This window comes from Schistocerca gregaria, chromosome 8, assembly GCF_023897955.1.
Source record: "Schistocerca gregaria isolate iqSchGreg1 chromosome 8, iqSchGreg1.2, whole genome shotgun sequence".
NCBI classification, from domain to species: Eukaryota; Metazoa; Arthropoda; class Insecta; order Orthoptera; family Acrididae; genus Schistocerca; species Schistocerca gregaria.
Window position 1 is genome coordinate 128,376,730 of NC_064927.1, and position 19,707 is coordinate 128,396,436.

At 40.6% G+C, this 19,707-nt stretch overlaps 1 protein-coding gene across 2 annotated transcripts in view; it reads left to right on the forward strand.

The window, feature by feature from the left end:
* Window positions 1–19,707, forward strand: part of LOC126284100 (uncharacterized) — a 305,109-nt gene that overhangs the window by 202,900 nt on the left and 82,502 nt on the right. For both annotated transcript variants that reach the window (XM_049982752.1, XM_049982753.1), the window contains exons 18-19: window positions 3,548–3,743; window positions 4,842–5,032. In XM_049982752.1, coding sequence (XP_049838709.1) covers window positions 3,548–3,743; window positions 4,842–5,032 — 387 coding nt within the window. The remainder of the gene's footprint in view (window positions 1–3,547; window positions 3,744–4,841; window positions 5,033–19,707) is intronic.

Consider the following 19,707-nt stretch of genomic DNA (forward strand, 5'->3'; position numbering starts at 1 on the left):
TATACTCTGAATAGCCAATGAGATTGCCACAGTGGCAACACTGATTCCCATTAGATCACCAAAGTTAACTGCTGTTGGGCTTGGCTAGCACTTTGATGGGTGACCTTCTGGGTCTGTCGGGAGGTCCTGGCGAGTGGTGTGCAATCAGCATCTGAGATGCCAATTGAAGTACTACTGGACTGAGAAGTAGTGGCTCATTGTAGAAGCTGACAATGGTTAGGAGAGAGCAGTGTGCTGACCACATGCCCCTCCATATCTCCATCCAGTGATGTCTAATGACTGAAGAAGGCTTGGTCAATACTGTTGGGCCTTCCAAAGCCTGTTCAGCTGGAGTTGGTTAGTTATATGGTCTGGATGGTAAAGGTGCCTTCGACTTCAGTTACTTGACAACTTAATCAGACCAACCTTTTTCCTTAAATGGAGCCTTATTGTTACTGTTCATACTATAGGTGGGGTCATATTCTAGTGGATTACAAGCAGAGTCCTCTAGAAGCTGATGGATCTTCAGATCATAGCCAGTGCTCTACATTATGACTACAGAATTCCCTTTGTTCATGGGTAATAGTACGGTGCTGTCATCATCCCACAACTTCATGAGAGCCATCTTCTAAAGTTTTTATATGCTCATTTTGGGTGTTCTAGCTCTGGTTAATGACCTGCATGTCTCTCTTGGAATCTCTTCTGTCACACTTGGAGGTAGTGTGTTTACTACTTTCTCCAAGGAACTGATGAAGCTGGCAACTGGTAGGTTTCTGAGAGTGACCGTAAAGTCAAGGCCCCTTCCAAGTACCTTCAGGGTGGCTTCATCCAAAGTTCGATTATGTAGATTTACCGCCTTGTGGCTGTCATGTGTTTGTTCCTTCTGTCATTCATGTGCTTAAATTTTTCCAATTGTTGGAGTGTAGTGCTGTGCTTGATGCACACTGTTAGTGACCATGACAGACTGTGTGTCCTGTCCAAATCCTCTTGTGCTAAATTGGCTTTCAAGTACAGATATAGACACAGCAGCTCCATAGAGGTGACGGGAAGTCAATGTCACCTGTCATGGATCTTTTCCCCTATCCGTGCAATACTGGCATGATGCTTTATCCTATTAGCTACCCATGACACTATATGATATTTAATTTTGGTGAATACAGGTATCACATCTCCTTCTATGTATCTGAGGAGAAAGTTGAGAGAGCTCACCATCCTCTCTTTGCTGTGTCACAGCTTGTCCAGTAGTTACATCTTTAGGTGCATTTCCTTCCCAGAGAGACTTGTGAGGAATGTCAAGCATTCGCTGAGACTGGCTGCCTGTGTGATCAAGTTCCTAATTTATGTGTGGGTGGAGCCTGGAGTTCCAGCTGCCACCTGCTCCAGACTGAGTGTTACCTCTTTTGTCTATGACCACAAGTTGCATTTCTGAGCTGCTCCAGGTGTTCTCTATTCCATTCATACCCATTGAATCTTTCTCCCATGGTGGTGACCTCTTCATGGTGTTCCATATTTCATCTGCACCCATGAGGGTGCATTCCCTGCAGTCTCATGTTGCTACAGGTAGGTGTTCAGTATGCCATCCACACCTGCTGCAGCCATCTCTTATGATAATGTCAGATTCCTGGTGTCCCATAGTCAGTCCATGCCAATGAAATGCACTCCCTGAAATCTCACAGTGCTGCTAGACTTCTTTGTTGTGTCTGTTTGTGCTGCAGCAGCTGCTGTAGGTGCTTCCACACACCAGTGGTGAGAAGGACCACCTAAATCACTTGCATTTCTTTGCAAGTATCTTGCTGACATGCAACATAAATGTAGCCCTATGGTCATGAGTTATTGGTAGCACATTTGGCAGTCGAAACCGTCTATTATCTTCTGCAAGGCAGAGAATTCACAATATTCACAGACCAAAGCTCATTAAGATTTGCCTTCTAACAGTGCACAGAAAAGGTGACACCTAGGTAATGACACTATCTGGAATTTCTCAGTTAGTTCATCACAAAAAATATTTGGTACCTTCCTGGAGGCGAGAATATTCCCGCTGACATGTGTTCCAGAGCTGCAGATACCATATTGTCTGACAGCATTTCATTGGAAGATGTTATAAAGAGATAAAGCAGTGACCCATAATTGGTTTAAGTGAAGAAGTCTGACTCTTGTTCTTTAGCATTTGTAACAATATTGTTACCGGATCGATCACAGCTACTTTATGATAATTTTACAGTAGACTTGGGCCATATGTTCCTGCATCCTACTGCCAACAACTGCATTAAATACTTGGCTCTCACTGGCATCAAAGGTACAGTGGACTTGGTTCGATAATGCTTCATTTGTCTTTCATTGAAACAATGTGTAAAGCTCTGGGCAAAGACATGGGTTTGCTGTCAACAAGCAACAACTTCAAAGGATACAACCTGTACTTGTGGGATTTCAATGAAGTTGACAGTCCCTTCTCTCACATACGCATATAGGCGTTGCTCTCAAGGCCTCACCTCGCACTTAATGAAGATTGAGATATTTACATGTCTGTCAGAGACAGTTCCACTGAAGGACATATCTGCAGTGAGTTGCCAGCACTCCCTTATTACCATGAATTGTATATTTTGGAGTACCATATAGCTTCACCACTGACATGTGATTGCAGTTTGAGTATCAATTGTTCCCTCACTTCACAATAACCCTAGGTATACACTGTATCAAAGCAACTGCTTACTATCCAGCACCAGGCAGCAAAGTTGAATGATGGCATTGCAACATCAAGGCAGCATTAAGAGCCTGACTTTCAGAAGACTAGGTTGATCTACCAACAATTGTAATGGGTCTCCATGTTTATGTGATTCCAGAATGTAATAGTACCACTGTAGAAACGAAATAAATTAAGGCATAGCAACTAGACTTTCAATTGATTTTTTCATCCTCCACCAGTGGAGTGTGGCATCCAAGCTATCATTTTCAAATTAAGATGGTATCATTTAAACCAATAAATGTTCAACATTTGCCTTCATCCATCCTGAACTCACGACCTCTTCACATATGTACATACAACATGATACTCTGAAAAAATCTCTACAGTCTATCTATTGTTGGCCACATCAGATATATTCATGGTCTGATCAACATTTTGTTATTGGAACACCACATGGCCAGAAGACCATTCTATCAACAGAGCCAAGCCAACGTTCCTGCTGAAGAACAAGGATCCCTGATCACCCATATCAGATTCAAGTAAACAGTGAGCTCCAGTCACCAAAACTCCAGAGTGTCATCAGCCAACCCAAAATGCTGTATGTTCTGATACTACTGTGCACTTTCCAAAGTGACATCACTCTGGAAGAAGTAATACGTTGTCGTAACAGACACAGTTAAATGTGTGTGTGTGTGTGTGTGTGTGTGTGTGTGTGTGTGTGTGTGTGTGCATTCACAGTATTTTCCTTTGTGTGGTTCTACATAAATAATTATTTTTAGTAGAACCCACAGTACTTCTGCTGATGATCGAGGGATGTGTTTTGTTTTATATTTGTTGAAATTGAATTTCAGCAATTGATTAATTCAAATCTGCATTTCTTTTTAGGTTGGAGTGGAGGATGATGGAACCATAACATACATGGAAGCAAACTTGTACCATAACTGTGGGGCTTCAGCCAATGATAGTCCTGCTCTTTTTGCCCTTGGCCATCTAGAGAACTGCTATGACAAAAGTACATGGAAAGTGACAGCTAGTGCTGTCTTGACAGATTTACCGAACAACACATGGTGTAGAGCTCCAGGTTGGTTAATACATTTTCCTCATTATTAGTTAACCTGGTTTATTTTCATTTCCTTGAGTGATATATAAGACAGAAAAAAGACTTTCCTTTTACTTATAAATCATCATAAATGAAGCAGACATAGTTGAACCAACAGAAAAACAAATGCTAAAATAAAGTATTTCTTACTTTTATGACTGGAAACAAAAAGCAAATCTGTTGAGTGGTAAAAGAAAATAATTGGGATGCAAATGATGAATGAAAGCTCTGTTATTCACATCTATAAATTTGGAGAGTCATTGAGCTACACAGACAGTATGGAAACTGAAATTTTCGTAGGTGCAGGCCATCTTGCAGCAATACTATAAACCACACAGGTAATTGTTGAACCTGCTTAGAGAATTTCTATAAGCATGTCTGACATTACCTAAATGACACCATTCCTGGATTATGGATTGGGAAAGTGAGAGCAGAAGATGAACTTTGTTGCTGGTGGCCTCCCAGGTCTCCAGACTTCTCACCTTGTGACTTTTATCTGAGGGCTTATGAAAGGCTGCAACATTGTGATGTTGAAGCTGTGAATTTGATAACAACAGACCAGCTGCTCCGTTTGTGGCAGGAAATGAGCCACTGTTTTGATATTTGTCAGGTAACACATGATGCTCCCACCTACTGCATAAAAATTTCAACTTTTCTCTTTCCAGGAATGTTGGAATTACATTTCTATATTTTGTAGTTTGGCAGCAATAAATGTGTGAAATCTGTCCTTTCTTTTTGAATAGCCCTGTACTTCCTACATGTTGATATCTGAACTGTAATCAGCTTTTAAATGATTATGACAGCTAATGTCCTATTTAAGGGCCAAAAAACATGAAAAACTCAGGTTCAAAATAAATAGTGTAGTTTACACCTTGAATTTGCAAGCGGTGGTCAGAATAGATTATGAGCAAACCATAAAACATTTCTCCACTTGTGAATGAAGTTTTATATTTTTTCCATTTTTCTATAAGAGCTTTTAAGTAATTTACTTATTCAATTATAGATGAACAGATACCATTGTAATATGATTGCATTCCTAAACGTAAAAAAGGAAAATTTCTAGAGTTTTCTATTTTATAGGTTCTGCTGAAGGTACTGCATTCATTGAAAACATTATGGAACATATTGCAAAAGAACTTGGAAAAGATGCTAGTGAGGTGAGGTTGAAGAACCTGCCCAAAGATGATACAAAAATTGCTGACATGGTCCCATATTGGAAGACTAAATCAGATTATTCTAATAGGGTATTGGCTATTCAAGACTTTAACAAGGTACATCAAAAGTTATTAATTGTGCTATTTATAGGAAATTAATAATGTGTCATCATTAAATTTGGTTAGTGGTTAATTTGATGGTTTACTTATTGCTCTCTGTAAATGTGACCATAAAAAGAACCTCTAATAGTGTGAAACAGTCAAGGAATACATTAATACAGAGGAGCAGTTACTATATAGTATTAATTAGTATTAATGTATCACGTACTAGCTACATTTCTTCTACAAATCAAAGAAAAATCACAAAAACATCAATAAGCATGTAGAACATGGTACATTTGGTACAATGGCTAAAAAAAGATTATAGTGAAATTTTAAAAAAGGGAACTTACGGAATTTCTATATGGAGCAATATGTAAACTAAGGGAAAGGCAACCACTCACCTATTGTGGATTGATGTGTGGAGCACAGTAACACATAACAGAAACAGCATGACACTGGTTTTTGAACACTAGCTCTTTTTCCAGCTATAGTAAACAAATTCACACACACAACCACACAGACACCCACAAAACATACGCTCTCATTGTCATGGCAAGACTACTTTTTGATACTCAGTTATTGAAAAGCAGTTGTGTGCACTGATGGAAATGGGGAGGAGTAGGGAAGTTTGCAAGGAGAAGGTAGCGGGAAAGAGGCAGGTCTTTAGACAAATGACTTTGCAGCCACACAACAAGATGAAAAAAGTGTAGAGGACACAACAAAATGTGGTGTAAGAGGATTGCGAAGAGGAACAGAGTGGGCTTTAGGTATTGATAGGGATAATTTCTCCAGATGGCCCATAAATAAGTTGCCATGGGATGGTGCCCTGTGAGTACTCATGGCAGTGTCACATACTTGTTTTTAGAGTTGGCCTTTGAAAGTCAAGTAATGGTGGGTCAGGGTATGGTTGGCTAGGTGGACTATGAAAGTGAGGATGTTGTGAAGAGTAGTTTTCTATAGCTGTGAGATTATGGGCTTGGGAGATGTAGGTGTATAAGGATGTTGCATCCACAGTGACCAATAAAAAGTCCGCTGGTCATGGGGCAGGAATTATGGAGAGGCAGTGAGGGAAGCGAGCAATTTCTTGAATGTATGACAGGAAATTATATACAACAGTTTGAAGGTGTTAGTCAACAAAGGTAGAGTGGGAGTACTGTATCCAGCCACAATAGGACAGCCAGTAGGGAGACCTGTGAAAATGGATTTATGGAGTATGGGTAGTAGGTAAAAGGAGGAGTATGGGGGTGCTGGTGTGAGAAGGGAGATAGATTCAGGCGTCAGGTGTCACAAGGTTTGTATGCAGAGGTGTCAGAAACTTGGCACAGAATATCATCCACATCTTCACTACTATTAATGACCACTGTGGTGAAGCCTTTGTCTGCAGCGAGGGTGATCAGGTGTAGATTGTTCTTCAGGTTACTGATAGTGGAATGTTCCATAGAACTTTTGCTGGACTCGCAAGGAAGGGATTTAAGAAAAGTAGATGAAGTCATGCTAGATGTGAGGAATTCCTAAAAGATTATTGGGATGTGAATGGGTGGTAGGTGAGGAGGGTCAGGATTGGAGGAAAGCTGCAACTGTTCTAAGCAAGTTTATTTATGGGATTTAGGTTGGCTGTTGTCAGTGGGGTATATGGTGAAGGAACTTTTTGACTGTGTAGAATATGTGAAGGAAAAAGGTCCATTGAAATTAGGTTTGGGGGCAAAGGTTAGAAAGTAACGACACTTTTTCAGGAGTCAGAGTTTTGGCAGAAAGGTTTACAACAATGTTATGAGATGGGTGTTTAGGACTAGTCTGATTCATGGAGCATGGAGGAAATTTTTGGGGATATAGAAGGCACCATAAGTCAACAAGTCGTGGTCAGGGACTTATGAGGGGTTGAGAGGAATTAGGATCACAGTGTTAGGCCCTTCCCTGGTTATAGGTAATCCAAGGTGGGGATAGGACATGAGTAGCTGGGACAGCTTCTTCAGAAGATGTGAGAAATGTTATCCCAGCTGTTGAAGGGCAAGAGTCATTGTTGTAGTATGGGATATATGTTTTCTTCTTTCCTGCTGCTGTTTATTTTTTAAGATTTGTGGTGGGTCTTATTCCAGCACTAATGGGAAGTTGCATCCCTAGATAATACACTGTAATAGGGCAATATTTTTCCAACATCAATGCACCACCAGATGAAAGTAGTATTACCTTTATCCGCTTGATGGGCTGGATCCTTCTGTGCCACCTCCCTATAATGCTCTATCTCTAATATTTATGGAGATAAAGACAAATATGTTTTTTTAAGCCTGTACCATACAGACTCAGCTGCACAACAGGTGTGTTGTGTGGGAAAGTTAACAACCTGCTTTGCATGGCACCCTACACATGATGGGAAAAAAGGGATTCCATACCTTTGGCATGCAGGCCATGCTGCATGAAAGGTTTGCTTTAATGATCTCTTTTGCAGGTATTTCACATGTGAATGAGCAAGCCTGGGGGAAGATTGAGATGGGTAGAGTAGTAGATGAAGAGAGGGGGGTTGGCGTTAGGGCTGAATAGGGAAGTTAACTGCTGGGCTCCAAGTTTTATTTCAGGTGACACCACACTGGGTGACTTCCATGTCAGTGATGATGCATGATGATGAGGACAACACAGTACCCAGTCCATAAGCAGAGAAAATCTCTAACACAGCCGGGAATTGAACTTGGGTCTGCTACATGGTAGGCAAGCATGTAACCACTGAGCTAAGCAGGCAGACAGGTTGAGAGAAGGGAAGTAGAAGGGGAGGAGGTGATAAACAGCGAGAGAAGTGGTGGAGGAAATGGACAGAGAGAGGAGAGGGAAGAGGGTTTGGTCTGAGGGGTGGGAAGAGAAGAGGGGCAGATAGGGAGATGAGGAGACTGATAGGCAGAGAATGTGGCGTGGCATGAGGAGATGGACCAAGAGATGTGCACACAATATGTGTGACAATATGCAGGTGGGCAAATCCATGCAGAAAAGGCATATATTTGTGTGTTTCTATTTCATGTCTTCCCAAACATTAGGATCAAGGATCAATTGCATCCAAATATGACACACAAATAGTAAACTCGCGTGTATCGGTGCTGTAGGGTTTATAAGCCTCAATAGAAGTTTTGAAAGAGCAGAGATATGTTTTTGCAACCCCTGCCATTTAGGCTGCTCTGCATGAAAGGCTTGGTGTGTGGGAGTAGTATTGGCTGCCCTTATCGACTTGCTTTGCTGAACAGCATACACATTAGGGGCCAAAAACTGTTTTCAAGCCCCTGATATGTTGGCTGCCTGGCACAACAGCCATGTTGTCACATAGGCGTGCTTTATTGGCCAATTTTTCAGAGGCTATATGTGTGGATGTGTGAAGCTTGAGATTGGTAGAAGAGGGGATGGACAGAGAGGGGGCAGAAATGGATAGATGTGGTGGGTGGGGGGGGGGGGGGGCAGTTGGTGGGCAAAGAGAGGGTAGAAGTAGACCACTAACAAGGGCACAGGAGAGGGACACAGGGAGGATAAGGAGGGGAAGATTGGCAGGGAGAGGTGGAGGAAATGATCAATGAAAAGATGATAGAAGGGATTAATATGGTGAGTAGGGAGGAGATGGGAACAGGAGAAGGAGGATAGGGAGAAGAGGGTTAGACATGATTGACAGGCATTGGGACACATGGAGATGGACAAGAGAGAGGTGTGGGAATAGGAGCTGGACAGAAAGTGAGAGGTGAAAGGAGTAGATGAAGAGAGAGTGGGAAATGACAAGATGCAGAGAGATGGAAGGAGGAGGTGGAGATTGACAGAGTAAGATGGGTCAGGAGGAGATTTGCAGCCAGGGAGGAAGGAGGAGATGGGTCAGGGAGAGAACTGAGGAGGAGTGAAACTTATAGAGGGGAGGAGTGGGAGATGGAGGAGGCAGGTAGATGGTGTAGACAGATAGTAGACAGTTAAAAAGGGGAAGAGGAGGAGGAGGAAGAGGAAATGCACAGTTAGAGATGGGATGATGACAGACTGATGGGGGAAGAGGTTGAAACAGGAAGGGGGGGGGGGGTGGAGGGTAGTAGGAGATGTGTGCAGTACACTTTTTGAACACATAAGCGAGCAAATATGTAGGGAAAATGCTAATATCGCATAAAGCATCATATGTGTATGTATGGCCAAGATCTCCTTCTATACCCCTGGGCTGCTTTGAGCGAAATTTGCCTCAAGAATAGCAGACTTCACTAATATTAACACTGTGTTGCTTATAAACTCCTAGCTTGAATACAAGTGGAGATACAGACAAAAAGAGGTGTTTGCAGCACTTGTCATAAAGGCTGCTCTGCATGACAGGAGTGTTGTGTGAGAATGATATCAGCATGCTTTATCAACCTGCTTTGCAGGCAGCCATGCCAGAGACAAGAAGCAATTATGCAGCTTTTGACATGTACACTGCCCTGAATGAGAGAAGTGTTGGAGTAGTAGTGGTATACTGTATCGATCTGCTTTGGTTGTCAATCTACAGTGACGAAAACTGATTTACAAGCCTCTGACATGGAGACTGTGCTGTGTAACATGCATGTTGTGGGGGTGGTATTGTACTGTGTTGTTGACTTGGTTTGCAGGGCTACAGTGCGGATGGGTGCAGCTGGTTGTAGGTGGAGATGGATAGAGGAGGTATGGACAGAAAAGAGGTGAGGGGGAGGCAGGTGGGACTAGATAGAGATGCAAGATTGGATGAACAATATGATAGGGTCAGCTTCAAGTGGACAGTGAAAGGAGGCAGCAGGGGATTGAGAGGGGGGTAAGAAGGGTAAGGACCTGCAGAGAGGGGAAGGGGAGATGGATAATGAGAGGGGAGGAGGAGGAGATGGACAAAGAGAGGGTGAGGAGGAGATGAAGAGACAGAGAGAGAAAGGGAGGAGAAGATGGACAGGTAGAGAGGAGATTATGAGGTAGACCAACAGAGGGATGAAGAGGTGTACACAGATAAGAGGAGGAGGAGCAGGAGTGTTCAACACATGTATTGAAAACATACGCAGGCAAACCCATGGGGAAAATGGTAGTACATAAATGGAAATGCATGTATGTATGTTCCACATCTCTTCCTAAACCTCTGTATCAATTTCAACCAAACTTGGTACATCTACTCCTTATTGTGTGGAAAGAACTGTTTTAATAAGAACCATCTCCCAAGGGGTTGGGGGTTGGGGGGAAAATGGGGTGTCATAGGAGATGGACACAGAGAGAGGGAGAAGGAGATGGACAGAGAGAGAAGGAAGGAAGATATAGACACACAAGGAGGGGGGGAGAGAGGAAGAGATGGACAGGAAAAGGGAGCAGGAGGAGATGGACAGAGAGAGGGGAGGATTAGATGGCGAGAGAGAGGGGAGGAGAAGATAGATGGAGGGTGGGTAGGAGAAGATGGTCAGATAGAGGGAAGACTGATAGAGAGTGGGTAGGAGGAGGTAATCAACAACAAGAAGGGATGGAGGAAATGGAGAGAGAGAGAGGGGCAAGATAATGCATGGAGGAAGAAATGGAAAGAGAATGGAGGGTGAGGAGATGGGTGCAGAGAGGGGGAGCATGGCAAGGACGGAGAGTGGGAAGGGGGGGGGGGTGAGGAGATACAAAGGTAGAGAGGGAGGAGGAGATGCATAGAGAAAAGGTGAAAGGTGGAGGATGTGAGGTGTGGGGCAGGTGGATGACTATTAAGGAGATGGAAAAGGAAGAGTGTGTGAGGAGGCAGTTTGAAGAGGTGATGGTGTATGGAGAAAGAGAGAAAGTATGTTGTGAGGCAAATGGATAAGGTAGAGGGTGTGAGAAGGCAGGTGGATATTTGACAGTGTGTGTTGAAGCAAGTGGAAGCAGGGAGAGATTAATAGGAGGGTAAAGATATGTTAGTGGAGACATCATACATCTATATCTGAAATATCTATAGTTGCATATGCAAATGCAAAAATGAGTGTATGCATGTGTGTGCATGTATGTTCCACATTTTCTCCTAAACCAAAGGATCATTTTCAATCGAACTTAGTACAACTACTACTTATTGTCTGGAAAGATTACTGTGAAGGTAAGAAACACCTCCAATTGTGGTGGGGGGTGGAAGCGAAAGTTGCGGATGCAGTAAAATGTGCAGAGAGAGTGGGAAGGAAGAGATGGACACAAAGAGGGGGCAGGATGAGCTGGACTAAGACAGAGTGTGTAGGAGATAAACAGAGGGAGAGGAGGAAAATATGGAGAGAAAAATGAGGGAGGAGAAAATGGACAGAGAGGAGCAGAGGGAAGGATATATACAGAGCAAAGTCGAATACGAGATGAAAAAACAGAAGAAAAAGAGGAGGTGAACCCAGTAAGGTTGAGACTGACAGAGAGTGGGGGAGGAGATGATGGACAGAGAGAGTGGGGAGGACAATATGGACAGAGAGAGGGGGAGGAAGAAATGGACATACAAAGGTGGGGATGAGGAGATGGTCCGTAGAAGGAAGGAAGAGGATATGTTAGAGAGTGGGGAAGGAGGGGATGGAGAGATACTTGAGGGAAGGAGGAGATGGACATAGAGGGGCAGAAGGAGATAGATAATAAGATGGGGTAGGAGGAGATAGAGAGGGGTGGGAAGAGAGAGGTGGAGAATGAGGTGGACAAAGAGAGAGGGAGGAGGCAGAGATGGGCAAACAGGCACTGTGGAAATGTGATTGTGTGCAATACTAATGACATATGCATTAGGGGATAAAGCCATGAGTAAAAAGCTAGAACCAAAATAAATAAGCAAAATGCAAACATTCCACACAGGGGAAGGTCATGTAGTGTATCTCGAATACTGAAACTGCAAAACAAAAATTGTCATTGCCCATTAAAACAGGATCTACAAATCTTAAGCATTCTCTCCATACAGATTTATGAAATTATAATATTCCTACACAGCAAACAAAAATTATTTAAGGAGAATCATTTTAACCATACATGTTTTTGTTGTGGTCTTCAGTCCTGAGACTGGTTTGATGCAGCTCTCCATGCTACCCTATCCTGTGCAAGCTTCTTCATCTCCCAGTACTTACTACAACCCACATCCTTCTGAAACTGCTTAGCGTATTCATCTGTTGATGATTTTTACCCTCCATGTTGCCCTCCAATGCTAAATTTGTGACCCCTTGATGCCTCAGAACATGTCCTACTAACCGGTCCCTTCTTTTTGTCAACTTGTGTCACATACTCCTCTTCTCCCCAGTTCTATTCAATACTTCATCATTAGTAATGTGATCTACCCATCTAATCTTCAGCATTCTTCTGTAGCACCACATTTTGAAAGCTTCTATTCTCTTCTTGTCCAAACTATTTATCGTCCATGTTTCACTTCCATACATGGTGACACTCCATACAAATACTTTCAGAAATGACTTCCTGACACTTAAATCTATACTCGATGTTAACAAATTTCTCTTCTTCAGAAACGCTTTCCTTGCCATTGCTAGTCTACATTTTATATCTTCTATACTTCAACCATCATCAGTTATTTTGCACCCCAAATAGCAAAACTCCTTCACTACTTTAAGTGTCTCATTTCCTAATCTAATTCCCTCAGCATCACCGGACTTAATTCGACTACATTCCATTATTCTCGTTTTTCTTTTGTTGGTGTTCATCTTATATCCTCCTTTCAAGACACTATCCATTCCCTTCAACTGCTCTTCCAAGTCCTTTGCTGTCTCTGATAGAATTAATGTCATTGGCCAACCTCAAAGTTTTTATTTCTTCTCCATGGATTTTAATACCTATTCCAAATGTTTTTTTTTTTTTTTTTTGTTTCCTTTACTGCTTGCTCAATATACAGATTGAATAACATCAGAGAGAGGCTACAACCCTGTCTCACTCCCTTCCCAACCACTGCTTCCCTTTCATGCCCCTCGACTCTTATAACTGCCATCTGGTTTCTGTACAAATTGTAAATAGCCTTTCGCTCCCTATATTTTTCCCCTGCCACCTTTAGAATTTGCAAGAGAGTATTCCATTCAACATTGTCAAAAGCTTTCTCTAAGTCTACAAATGCTAGAAATGTAGGTTTGCCTTTCCTTATTCTTTCTTCTAAGATAAGTCATAAAGTCAGTATTGCCTCACATGTTCCAATATTTCTACGGAATGCAAAATGATCTTCCCCGAGCTTGGATTCTACCAGTTTTTCCATTCATCTGTAAAGAATTCGAGTTAGTATTTTGCAGCTGTAATTTATTAAACTGATAATTCCGTAATTTTCACATCTGTCAACACCTGCTTTCTTTGGGAATGGAATTATTATATTCTTCTTGAAGTCTGAGGGTATTTTGCCTGTCTCATACATCTTGCTCACCAGATAGTAGAGTTTTGTCAGGACTGGCTCTCCCAAGGCCATCAGTAGTTCTAATGGAATGTTGTCTACTCCAGGGCCCTTGTTTTGATTCAGGTCTTTCAGTGGTCTGTCAAACTCTTCACGCAGTATCGTATCTCCCATTTCATCTTCATCTACGTCCTCTTCCATTTCCATAATATTGTCCTCAAGTACAACACCATTGTATAGACCCTCTATATACTCCTTCCACCTTTCTGCTTTCCCTTCTTTGCTTAGAACTTGGTTTCCATCTGAGCTCTTGATATTCATACAAGTGATTCTCTTTTCTCCAAAGGTCTCTTTAATTTTCCTGCAGGTAGTATCTATCTTACCCCTAGTGAGATAAGCCTCTACCTCCTTATATTTTTCCTCTAGCCATCCCTGCTTATCCATACATATAACACAAGAAATAAAGATAATTTTATGCTACCCACACACCATATTTTATATGATGCCAGAAATACGAAAACCAAGGCTATAGCAGATACTGTGGGAGTAATGCTATTATTCAATAGATGAATTCATAGAGCATAAAATTATAATTTGGGAAAGGGGTAATTGAGTGTTATGTATTATTGTAAGTATATACAACAAAATTGTATTATTAATAAGATGCTGTTTGTTAACATCAGCTATTCTTTGGTGAAATTTTACCACAGTTTGATGTATCTCCTATTCCTGAATCAAATGCTTTAGATTATGTACATTATGAGACAAATGAAACACAATTCACAAAAAAACTGTCAGTACAAACTTCTTTGCTGCTGAATTTATGATAGGACTGGTGCAGTTCTCATGCTTTGGTTCTAATCCACAAAAGCACTTCCTTTCCTTATCCTGTTACATAGGGTAGCAATATAGAATTTTGAATAAAAATAATGGAAATATAGTGAACATTCAGCAATACCCAACTACTTGGATCTGTTAATACACATATCAGTAAAATCATAATGCTAGTAAAAATACAATGCATTATTTTATGGGAATGATTGCAGTAGTGTGTAGACCCTCTGAGCATGACCCAGCATGAAGAGTTACTGTCTCATTGAGAGTTGTGGCTCACTGGCCTCAGAGCATAAATTAAATATCAGGCCTTTAAATGTGCACAAGCTTAATACCCTCTTCATGGTTAATAATGTCAAGAGTCTTAAATCATAACGCTGAAAAATGCCATGTAGAATTACCAGAGGCCAAACCTGTCAGCTCCATAAGCACCCATCAAGATGTTAAGCACTATCTGACATCTGGGTTCCTTCAGTTATGGCAGCAGAGTCAAGCTGTCATGATTAAAATTTAAATTGTACAATTGACGTGGAGTTTGGGTAAGTTATAAGAGTTGAGGATGGCTAAAATCTTTGCAAATGGTCTTCTCTGATGAAAAATTTTAAAACGTGTTCCTTCAACTCATTGTTCCACATTTTTAATTGTCAGATAAACTATGACATTTGTTCAAAGGCTGGAGAAAGGACAGAAATGTCAGAAACCATCCATAAACAAAGAGTATTTACCTGGGCTTTTTATCTTAGATCTATTATAATTTATCATTATGGCAAAAAGAATGATACTCAATGCACTTCATTGGGTATAACCATACCCTTGTAATAAGAAGCATGACAGGTTGGTAGTTACCTTGTAATAATAATAACTTTTGTTCAAGAAGTTTGGCTTAGGTGGAAGGTCTTTTCACATTCCACATTCATGAAGTTGTTGGACATATTTGTTCTGGTCTTAGTCTTCTTATGTTTCAAAGAAGACTACAGAAAGGTGATACTTGTGTGGGCAGGTTGTATGTACTGTATCTGTCAGTAAGGTAAGATTATCAAACACTCATTGATCTCTCTTAGGCTCACACTGTAAGAGTAGGTACCTGGCCTCCAAAATACAATTCAAGAGTCAAGGCATCATTTAAGAATCATTCATACAAAAGATGCGACAAGAAAGCTATAAGTTAGGGATCATACTATCATTTCCTTGTTTTGGGGATGGGCACTAGAATAGAAAGAGAGAGTTGACCATGATAAAAAGATTGCATAATATTCTATGAGTAGGGATGCAGAATGTCAGAAGCTTGAATGTGGTAGTGAAGATAGAAAATCTGAAAAGGGAAATGCAAATGCTCAATTTAAGAATCTTCATCATTGCAGCGCATCAGCAATCGTAAGTACCAAAATGATTATGAAAAATCCACCTCCACTGCACAAACTACCTGGTGTTTACCTAGGTTTCAGTGTGGGTAACCATGCCTTCTTCAGAACAAATATAAAAGAGCTTGCCTAAATAGGCAGAGCCTGTGACCATCATATGATGGCTGGGGCGAGGCAGCACACACAGGATTGAGATAAATAATATTATTGACTTGGTACATGTTGCTGTTGTTGTTGTGGTCTTGATGCAGCTCTCCATGCTAGTCTATCCTGTGCAAGCTTCTTCATCTCCCAGTACCTACTGCAACCTACATCCTTCTGAATCTGTTTAGCATATTTATCTCTTGGTCTCCCTCTACGGTTTTTACCCTCCATGCTGCCCTCCAATACTAAATTGGTGATCCCTTGATGCCTCAGAACATGTCCTACCAACGGATCCCTTCTTCTAGTTAGGTTGTGGCACAAACTTCTCTTCTCCCCAATCCTATTCAATACCTCCTCATTACTTATATGATCTACCCATCTAATCTTCAGCATTCTTCTGAGTGCCATATTTCAAAAGCTTCTATTCTCTTCTTGTCCAAACTAGTTATCATCCATGTTTCACTTCCATACATGGCCATGCTCCATACAAATACATTCAGAAACAACTTCCTGACTTCTCCATGGATTTTAATACCTACTCCAAATTTTTCTTTTGTTTTCTTTTGTTTCTCACTCCCTTCCCAACCACTGCTTCACATATGTAAAAAAAAAAAAAAAAAAAGGGAGGGGGTCTTGCCACTGTAGGTGTTGATTTTAGCCTTTGACTATGCCTTTTTAGGCATGCTGTTTTATATTTGTTCTGAAGAAGGTATGGTTACCCACACTGAGACCTAGGGAAACACCAGGTAGTTTCTGCAACCGAGGCGGATTTTTCATAATTATTTCATGGGCTCAATCTAGATCAAGTAGAGATCAGTGAAGATAAATGGAAAGAACACAAGGATTTAGGATTTCTGGTCAGATAAGTATAGGGTAATATCAACAGCAGCAGAAAATGGTATAACATAAGTAGGATTCATTATGAATAGGAAGGTAGGGCAGAGAGTGTGTTACTGTGAGCAGTTCAGTGAAATGATTATTCTTATCAGAATCGACAGCAAATGAACACCAGCAACATGGCAACATCACAAGTTGAAGATGAAGAGAAAGAGAAAGTGTATGAGGATATTGAAAGGGTAATACAATATGCAAAGGGAGATGAAAATCTAATAGTGCTGGGGGCCTGGAAAGGAGTTGTAGAGAAAGGAGTAGAAGAAAAGGTTACAGGGGAATATGGGCTTGGGACAAGGAATCAGAGAGCAGAAAGACTGATTGAGTTCTGGTATAAATTTCAGCTAATAGTTGCAAACACTCTGTTCAATAAGCACAAGAGGGGGAAGTATATTTGGAAAAGGCCAGGTGATATGGGAAGATTTCAGTTAGATTACATCATGGTCAGACAGAGATTCTAAAATCAGATTCTGGATTGTAAGCCATACACAGGAGCTGATGTAGACTCAGATCACAATGTAGTAGTGATGAAGAGTAGGCTAAAGATTAAGAGATTAGTCAGGAAGAATTAACATGCAAAGAAGTGGAAGTACTAAGGTATGATGAGATATACTTGAAGTTCTCTAAAGCTGTAAATACAGCAATAAAGAATAGTGCAGTAGGAAGTACAGTTGAAGAGGAATGGACATCTCTAAGAAGGGCATTCACAGAAGGTGCAAAGAAAAACATAGGTACAAGGAAGGTAACCGCAAAGAAACCATGGGTAACAGAAGAAATATTTCAGCTGATCAGTGAAAGAAGGAAATACAAAAATGTTCAGGGAAATTCAGAAATACAGAAATACAAGTCACTGAGGAATGAAATAAATAGGAAATGCAGGGAAGCTAAGATGAAATGGCTGCATGAAAAATATGAAGAAATTGGAAAAGAAATGACAGTCAGAAAGGCTGACTCAGCATATAGGAAAGTCAAATTAACCTTTGGTCCAACTGAAAGCAAGGGTGGTAACATTAAAAGTGAACTGGCATTCCTATGTTAAATGCAGAGGAGAAAGATGAAAAGAGGACATTAAAGGCCTCTATGAGGGAGAAGATTTGTCTGATGTGATAGAAGAAGAAACAGGTGTCAATTTAGAAGAGATAGGGGATACACTATTAGAATCAGAATTTAAGAGAACTTTGGAGGACTTAAGATCAAATAAGGCAGAAGGGATCAACAACATTCCATGATGATTTCTAAAATCATTGGGGGAAGTGGCAACAAAATGACTATTCACATTGGTGTATAGAAGGTATGAGTCTGGCAATATACGGTCTGACTCTATGAAAAATATCATCCACACGTTTCTGAAGTTGCCAAGAGCTGAGAAGTGCAAGAATTATTGCACAATCAGCTTAACACCTCACGTATCCAAGTTGCTGACAAGATTAACATAAATAAGAATGGAAAGTAAAATAGAAGATGTGTTGGATGATGATCAGTTTGGCTTTAGGAAGTGTAAAGGCACCAGAGGGACAATTCTGATGTTGCAGTTGATAATGGAAGCAAGACTAAAGAAAAATTAAGGCATGTTCATAGGATTTGTCAACCTAGAAAAAGCATTTGACAATGTAAATTGGTGCAAGATTTTCTGAAATACTGAGAAAAATAGGGGTAAGCTATAGGGAGTGATGGGTAATAAACAATATGCACAAGAACCGAGATGGAATAATAAGATTAGATGACCAAGAACGAAATGCTTGGATTAAGAAGGATGTAAGACAGGGATGTAGTCTTTCTCACCTACTCTTCAGTCTGTACATCAAAGAAGCAAATGATGGTAATAAAAACAAGATTCAGCAGGGGAATTAAAATTCAAGGTGAAAGGGTATCAGTGATATGATTTGTTAATGACATTGCTATCTTAAATGAAAGTGAAGAAGAAGTACACGATCTGCTGAATGAAATGGACAGTCTAATGAGTACATAATATGGATTTGACAGCAAATTGAAGAAAGATGAAACTAATGAGAAGTAGTAGAATTGAAAACAGTGAGAAACTTAACATCATGAATGAATGGGCCATTTTTGTGGCTTTTCTGTCTCTGCTTGATGAACTTATAAAGGGATTTACCATAAGAAGGGATCACAGCTCTAAAAGGTTAAGTGGGAAACAATGAAAGAAGAACAGTACTGAAACGATGCATGAATATAAGGTGAAAGGAGATCAAAAAACAAAAGTCCAGAACACAAACTGGTAAAAGTTGGGTAGCAAGTAAGAAGTAGAAAAACAAATTACTGTATGGTGAGGGTATATGGATTGTAAAACATTAATGCATTCTGGAAAGTGTGCCTACATCTGAAAAGTTTTGATATAATTGTAGATATAACGTTCTGCCAAACCACTTGCAAAGCTAAGTAATCACAAAGACATCTGCTGCTTTTTCACAGAGTATACTCTGTTACTGGGTATGATGCATTGCTATTCTATGCTGATGTCAGTGTACATTCACTGTAATATTTCAATAAGCATCCACATGCACATAATGTATTGCTGTAAAAATCTAACAAATATTACATATTGATCTCATAAACAACTGATGTCTCTGACAAAAAAACTGACACAAAGCGCGAATGCTGTTTTTCTCTGCTTTTAACACATCCTCATTGTTTCTACCTTAACTGATGGTATTTTGCGTGCATCATTTTTATGGTTCCTTCTTGACTGTTTATTTTTTGCATTGGTTTATTGTGTTCTTTCTTTTTGTTGCATCTTGTTTCAGCCTCCTTCTTGACATCATAAGAATAAAGGCACTGTGTTGAAGACAAATATTTTTTACTACTTTGTTTGTGTGATCATGTACTATTAACAGTATATCCAATTAGATATTTAATCTACACTACTGGCCATTACAATTACTACACCACAAAGATGACGTGCTACAGACATGAAATTTAACCAACGGGAACAAGATGCTGTGATATGCAAATGATTAGCTTTTCAGAGCATTGACACCAGGTTGGCGCCAGTGGCAACACCTGCAACGTGCTGACATGAGGAAAGTTTCCAACCGATTTCTCATACACAAACAGCAGTTTACCATCGTTGCCTGCTGAAATGTTGTTGTGATGCCTAGTGTAAGGAGGAGAAATGCATACCATCAATTTTCCGACGTTGATAAAGGTCGGATTGTAGCCTATCGCAA